Source organism: Lupinus angustifolius, chromosome LG01 (genome assembly GCF_001865875.1).
Source record: "Lupinus angustifolius cultivar Tanjil chromosome LG01, LupAngTanjil_v1.0, whole genome shotgun sequence".
Classification (NCBI taxonomy): Eukaryota; Viridiplantae; Streptophyta; class Magnoliopsida; order Fabales; family Fabaceae; genus Lupinus; species Lupinus angustifolius.
The window spans coordinates 34,506,459-34,514,582 of NC_032009.1; the positions used below are offsets into that span (position 1 = coordinate 34,506,459).

The 8,124-nt window shown below is 29.9% G+C and overlaps 1 protein-coding gene across 1 annotated transcript; it reads right to left on the bottom strand.

The window, feature by feature from the left end:
* On the bottom strand, positions 7,472–8,124 carry LOC109343220 (protein indeterminate-domain 16-like). Its single transcript, XM_019581418.1, has one exon. The coding sequence runs from the start codon at positions 8,032–8,034 to the stop codon at positions 7,609–7,611; it is 426 nt and encodes a 141-aa protein (XP_019436963.1). The 5' UTR covers positions 8,035–8,124; the 3' UTR covers positions 7,472–7,608.

Consider the following 8,124-nt stretch of genomic DNA (forward strand, 5'->3'; position numbering starts at 1 on the left):
AAGAGTTACACATTTATGAGTAAACTGTGGTATTCATTTTAAAATGCAATATGCAGATGTGTGTAGAGTATGATCTTAAATGTTATCATAATTTAATTGAGTGATGGGTGCTAACATGTCGTCACTAAACTACAAATTAAAATCATCTCTATTAATTAAGAGATAAATCTTTAAAAAATAAAGGAAAATTTAATTTTTAATAACATATATATCATTTTAATTATAATGAAATTTAATTTTACTATTAAAGTGAAGGTGAGAATCATATACATGCCTCTCAATTGAGAGAATATAGCTATAGCTATAGATTTTGGCATATTATAGGTTCAGACTTCTTTTTACTGTACATTCTTTTATTTAGTTCCATTTTTACCGATTCCATCGTCATCATGAAACTTACCTTCACACTCACTACATGCATACTGTTATAAGAGTAAATGAATAATATAGGAGAAATTTATCATGCTATAATAAATAATATTAAAGTGAGAATCTTTAAGATATAAAGGGAATGACTTAATTAAGAGAGACCAATTTGGATTGTTTTACAACTATACATAAATAATTATGATTAAAAATTAATTATTTTTTACATGATTACTTCTTTTAATTTTAACCATTCCAATAAGATAAAATAATTCATATTAATTATTCTCATTTCGGTATATTATAGGTTCAGACTTCTTTTTACGTTGGTTCATGCTTGATTCCCTTAAGCAAGAACTTGAGTTCGAGTCTTGTGGATGGAAAAAATGCTCGTTGGGAGAGTTAGTCCCACATACCTGTGGATGTTCCCGACTCGGACAGGATTGCCTCAAGTACAAAAATACTTGTAGGAAACCAAAAAATAATAACGGAGGGTTCTAGCTCAAATACTATATATGTATGACTTTCCCTAGAACATGCATCATAACTGAACTCTTTCATCCAGGATTTCATAATTAAGCATCATGAGAGCAAGTACTTGCAAGTCCAATTTCGGGAAGTGTGCACCAAAATCTCACATGGTGTGTGACTCTACATGAGTTTTGGTCTAACAGGATCTGAATTTTCATATACTTCCAAAAGCTACCTACCTTTTTTACATGTTTGGCTAAGTGATTTGATTGAACAAACTTGATAATTCCATTCTATATTTTTCCTTATTTTCTTCCCAGCCTAGAAAGAGAGGGAAAACAGTTCCCTCATTTTTGGAAATCTTTTCCTCCTTTATGTCAGTGAGTACCTTATATCATCTTTGCTGAACCTGAATCTTCACATGACAAGATGAACATTCATTTATTATTTTTGTTCATATATCCTTTCCAAAGTAGTACTAGTACTTTACAAATTTGAATTGTAGCATATGAATTCATTGCAAGCCTACGTAACCTTCAATTAAATTGACCTATCTAGCTAGATTTTATTCTTTCTACTAACTAAAGTAGTTTCATTTAAAGGAAATTATCATGATATTGTGTGTGCTTGCCAAACTTTCCAGGGACTTATAATTAATTCATCTTACAAATGCTGAATTGATAAGTGAATTAGAGTGATCTATAATTTATAAGTTAGAGCTTATCAATTATTTTATATTTACCATATACTTTATTAATTAATATTACAAATAATTTTAATTTAATGAGTTAGATGAATCATAAATTGATAATGTATGAGTTTTATATATTGTTAGTGTATCATCCACCATTCATGTTAGTTAATTATTGACTTTTCAAAAAAAAAGTAATTTAAATAAATAATACATAATGTACCGAGTGAATATAAATATTTATACTTACAAAAACATATATATTACCCTCTTAATTTAATAAGTTAGATAATTCATAAATTTTCATCCATAAACATTTTTAGCCTTAAGCTACTTTTTTAACTAGTTATGAAACACACTCATTAACTCTTAGAAATTTACTAATCATTAGTGTTGGTGTTGTATACAGTGAACTGCATATCCCTGCGATGCTATGGTGAAGATTTCCTTGTCCCACACATTAACTATGAAATAATTAAATACATGCATACAATCTCTGGTGGGTTCATGCATGTAACCATCAGATGTATACATATATGATTCTCCACAATACCAGTAAGAAAATAGTATCAGTTGACAATTATATGAGGACAACCTGAAAAGACAAATGTTAAGGTTTTGTCATGATGACAAATTTGATGAATTGGTAAAGAATGTCCTACATCTTTATGATGCTCTAGACTTTCTGAATGAAATTGATTGATTGTTCTAGCATTTTTATGATTGTAACCCAATAAATATGAAAGACAATGTAACCATGATTCAGCTTTTCATATATATCGGGGTACGATTCATGATTCATGACATTGGTGCGTGATTTGGTAATGCAATGTATTTTTTTTGCTAAGAAAAAATGCAAAGGAGTGCTATAACCCAATACAGTAGAAGGGTTAAAAGTAGGATCCTTTAACAAGTTTAAAAAATATAAACTATTTCATTATTATAATAATTAGCAAAAACTAGATGAGTGGGTCATTACAAGCTATTGGATAATGAAGTGTTTTAACTAAGTTCAAATTCACACAAACCATTATTGCTTTTCTGGGGTTGATATTGAAGTCTTTGAAAGAATAAATACCATTGACTACTACTCATTTTATTTGGGAAACCATCTTTTGATTGTTTCCCATCCTTTTCTGATGATTTGAAGCATCGATCATTTAATAAAAGGGCAGCATTCAAAAACTCTTTTGAAGCAAGTTTAGGTATATGCTGTAGGTAGATAAGACCATTGATGGTTAGTAAGCCAATTCAACAAAATAATATAAACATCATTACTTTTTAAATCGAGTTACCATACTCTCCTTTAATAAAGAGACAAATGCATCAAAAAACAAAGAAAAACACAATTTCCAATTATACATTTACCCTTCTAATTATAATAAAATGACATTATTACATTAAAAATAAAGGAAAAACATGTATTTGTTTGGAGAGGATCATTGTTCCTTTGAATCAAGTAGATTTTAAATTATACATTAGTCCTCTTTGAATCAGCACATTACTCCATAATTACAATAAATGCAGTCTAACCACTATATATATATTTTTTTTTCTCGGTTCATAATAGAATCAATAACTTACTTTTGGGCAAAGTCTATGATCTGCCCCACTATATAATTTTTTTTCTCAGTTCATAATAGAATGAAGGTGCCTACTGTATTATTGGAGTGTGGCTCATTCTCGTATTATTGTACCACACCCTTGACACTTTCTTAGTTTCTTTAACTGTATGATCCGAGCCTTATTTGTTCTTTAGAGGGTTTCTGACAAACCAAGCTAATACCAATCTTGCAACATTTTTGAAAAGCATCAAACCACTGTTGGATCATACTGCTCTGTGGATACAGCTATGCTAACTCTTGTGGTTGATGCTACACTGTGTTTTTTGTTTTGATTCATTTGTTCTACGTCATCGAAGTTCCCAATTCGGGCCTCTCTTGTTTCACCATATATAACTTTGCTGACTCACGAAGAGGCATCTAGTACATTCATTTGTGATCAGTTTCAGTTTCAATACTATATATGTGAGGCAGAATATTACTGAATAGTGAGTAATTACGAGGTTAATTAATATAAGCTATGTTTGATCATGCAGGAACATAAGGCCAATAGTACTACTGTGCTGATGTGCAGAAGAGGAATGGTTGAATAAATAAATAAAAGAAAAGATGAAAAATGATAGAATGGACAGTAATGTGATGAATTTGATTGAGGGATGAGGATTGTCTCTATACTTTGACAATCTCAATTATATATACCAACAAAGTGTTTGTTTGATAGTGTAAAATTTATTGATCTTTGGAATGACCAAGAGATTAAATGTTCAATTTCTAGGAATGATATTTATTACAAGGAACGACTACACACATCGAAAATAATTAGTTTCTTAGCCATATGGTCAGGAGAATTCCTTCATATAACCAAAAAAAATCTCAATCATATATCCGCAGAAGTGGTGATGTTATCATGGTTGCAATCCTGAAATATATACCAAACAAATTCTTGAAAACTACACAACATGGGTACTACTGTACCAGTACTATTAATCCTTCAATTCTGGATTCCCGTTCATCCATTTTGAAGGAAAAATTAACATAGTTCACAAAAAAATAGCCTAATCAAAGTCCATCTGATCTTCATCCCCCATGGCACCTTGCTGGCGTGTGTATTAATTGTTCTGGGCAAATTTACTTGGTTAGTGCACCTTAACTAAATTATTGCAATTTTGATGTACATTTTAAATTTATTACGAAACTAGTGTACTTTTTTAAAATTCGGCAACCTGATTGTCAAGTTTGTTATTTTTTCCTAAATCAAACAAGACTCAACAAACACGTTGGAGTGTTTACAAAATATACATCTTTTTTTAATTTCTGCAATTAGAACGGAGTTTTACATTTTTTTTTAAATTTCTCACTCCAAACTCGACAATGAGAGTGAAGTTTCCTTCCATTCATATTTTATTATATATTATTATACTCGGCACTCACAGTGTAGTTTTTCTTTTTCCCTAAACTAAAGTTGTCAACTTCAGTGGAGTTTATTATACAAAAAGCATATAATTACAAACTCTTATTTTCCTTCAACTTTTCCTTATTTACCTCTTCAAGGAGATGATCAAAAGTTTGGTAAAGAGACAATTCTTACTCTTAAGGAGAGAAAAAGGGTTTAAAGCTCATAAATTAATACAAAATTACAGCAAAAAAAAGTATGTTTCCCACTACAGGAAAAAAAAACAAGGGGAAGAGATAAAGTGAAAACGTCAAAGTAGAAAAAGACTAATGAGACTATAAACTTGTCTACAAAGAATCCCTAAAATAACATAAAAACATATTGTAGAAGTAAAACTAAAAACCAAGAAGTTAGTTGAGGATAACGGGAGGAACAGATTTGTTAGTTGAACATAAAAAACCAAGAAAACAAGATTATGAGGAAGGAGAGAAGCTCAACATGCACATCCTGCAAATGAAAGAGATGAATTGACAAAGTGGGGAAACAGGAGAAAATGAGGAAATTAAGGTTGGAGATGAGAGAGAGGGGTAAAAAAACAAGAAACTCCTGTGAAGTTGACGAATTTAGTTCAGGAAAAAAATGAAAAACTCCATTATGAATGTCGAGTATAATAAAATATGAATTGAAGCAAAAACTCTCCTATTGCCGAGTTTGGAGTAAGAAATTAAAAAAAAAAAAAACTATGTATATTTTATAAACACTCCAAAGTGGTTGTCGAGTCTTGTTTGATTTAGGATAAAAAAATAACAAACTTGATAATCAAGTTTTTAAAAGGTATACCAAAACTATAATAATTCAGTCAAGGTGTACCAACCAAATAAATTTCTGAATTGTTTTGTCTATTATCCCAAACACATCTTTAAAAGCAAAACATAAGTAAGTAGATAGAATGATATACGTACGAAACACATGGCAGAGTACTTTATAAACCAGCTCACTCAATAAATTAATTGAAGATAAACCATGCGGACAAGCATCGTGACAAGTTATTGCAAACTTCTAAAAGTCTACCTCCACAACACTCAGGAATTAGATGTGTATGGAAGAATTTGGATCTTAATCAATAAATCAAAAATTATTCATCAATTCATATAAATCTATTACATTATATTTTTAAATTATCAAATATAATTATATTTAATGAATTTCAATCCAGCCATATTTAATAGATTTTAATCCATCCATCATATTTATATATCAATTTTAATGGGTTGGATGTATATCCAACCCATTTTTCTATTTATTTGAACAAAACACTTTTAGTAAAGTATTATTTAAAGGAAAAAAGTATTTTAAAAAAATTTATTTTAAAAACATTTTTATTTTTTAAAAAAAAAATACTTTTAAAAAGTGATTTTTTTTAAAAACAATTTTTTTAAAAAAAATTAACAAACACTTTTAAAAAGTGCTTTTTTAATAAGCACTTTTAAAAAGTGCTTTTTTAATAAGCACTTTTAAAATGATGAATTTGTGAAAAAAATTTATAAGCATTCTTATTGGCAAGAATCTTTGGTGCAATTTAATTGAGACTTTCACAAATTTTATGCAACAGTCTATCTTCCTGAAATATTTTATTTTGTAATTATATTATCACATTAGTCAATAACCAAAATGATATATTTACACTTTGCGTTAAGGTGTGTGGTTCTGAGAAAATGTTTTCTTACTCTAAGATGTTGGGGTAAAGCACTAAGGTCAAAATTGTTTATACTTTTTTATATACACTTTCTAAAATCACTTTTTAAAATCATAATTGCAATTTTTAACTTTTATAATATGTATGAAATTATGCTGTTAGAAATGTGAGAGAAAATTTTTATATTAATATTGAATTAATTAGGAAAAAAAATTTATTTTTATTTTTTTGGATGGATTGGGTATCCATCCAAATTGATATACTCATAAGTATACATTGGATATAATAGATGGATTTGAATCCATTCATTATTAATAGTATTCATTGAATTATATTCATTTAAATCTATTAGTTATAACAGATGGATCTTAGATTATGGATAATTTTGTCACCCTTAACTGAGGGTATATCTACGAGTTATGAGAGAAAGGGAATTAGAGAAATCAACGGGCTAGGAAGGGGATGAAGGGAAGAGAAAAGGAAGATAATCACCTCACTTATTCGATAATATGAAAGTCAGATGGAGAGGATAAACTAATAATAATGTTAGAATATTTTTTATTTCTCTTTTAAAAATGTAAATAACAATTAGTAATAGACAATAATATATAATTATATATTTTTATTAAAAATATGTAAGTATTTTGACATTTTGTCTCCATAAAAACCTCAAATTAAGAAACTATAAAACTAAATACATTAAACATTCACATCTCTTTCATCAAACTCTTAAATAAGGAGAAAACTTTCTAAAGTCATTTCTTACACTCCAAAATTACACTCCCAAACAAAGCCTATAAAACACTAAAATTGATATGAGATTATTATACTTAATCATATATCTGATTTCTAATTATCTTTAATTTGTTATCTTATTCAACTTGAATTTATTTAGAGGAGGTTGCCCTTACCATGTGGTTAGATCTCATGATTTATAATTTTTTTAAAAGGTCTTAATTGATATAATTCAAATATAAACCATTATCACTATTTTAAATAATATGAATTAAATTTAATGATAGGTTACTTCTCAAGTGATTTAAATTGTGGATTGTATTAACATTTGCAGATTTAATGATAGGCTACTTCCCATTGTAACCACATTAAATTATACTTGACTTATAATAGATGCCATTGAATTTAAAAATATTATTAAATTGCAAATTTATTTAGACATCAATGACCATAATTTACATTAATTATCATAATCACAATATTTAGAATCAAATTAACAATCTCCACAATAATAGCAATTTGAAAGAGTACTCAAGTCCTTAATATTCATTTACAAAACAAAGGACAAGGGAAGTGACATTAATTTATTTGAGTTGGTTCATTAATTAATCATAGGTTAGAAATAAGAAAAAATGGCATAACTTAAAATTAGCAACCCAACGTTGGGAAAGAAATTAAGATGATTATGAATGAATTAAGCTGGCCTGAATCTTTGGCTGCAAGAATGGCAAGTGATTTCCATGCAAGTTGAATCAAGTTTCCTAGTAGCCATTTCTCTCATCCTCTCAGCACGTTCAACCTCTTCCCTCGCCATCTCCCACATTTCCCTCGCTCTCGAGAACTCCAACTGCGCCATCTCCATCTCCCTCCGCGTCAGTTCCTTCACTCTTTCCGCGTACGCCTTCTCCGTCGCCGCCAGCCTGATTTCCTCCGCCGCCTCCCACTTCATCGCTTCCACCACCGCCGTCGGATCGACGCTGATCGATAGCTGTAGGTCCAGCGAGGGTCCAGTTTCCGTTGTCGTTGTTGATGATCGCAGCCGTAGAAGGGAGGAATCGGCGGCGGCGCGGGAGTGTGGTGAAGGTAGAAGGTCGAGTTCTCTGTTGTGTTGGTCTTCCATTGGAGAAAATTGGGAGAAGATGAAGAAGGAATGAATACGTTAGTGATAGAAGATGAGAGGAAAGTGTTTTTGAGAGGGGAATGGCAAGTG

Bases quoted from the DNA above. Each gene is read 5' to 3' on its own strand.
- LOC109343220 (XM_019581418.1), bottom strand. From the start codon at position 8,034: ATGGAAGACCAACACAACAGAGAACTCGACCTTCTACCTTCACCACAC.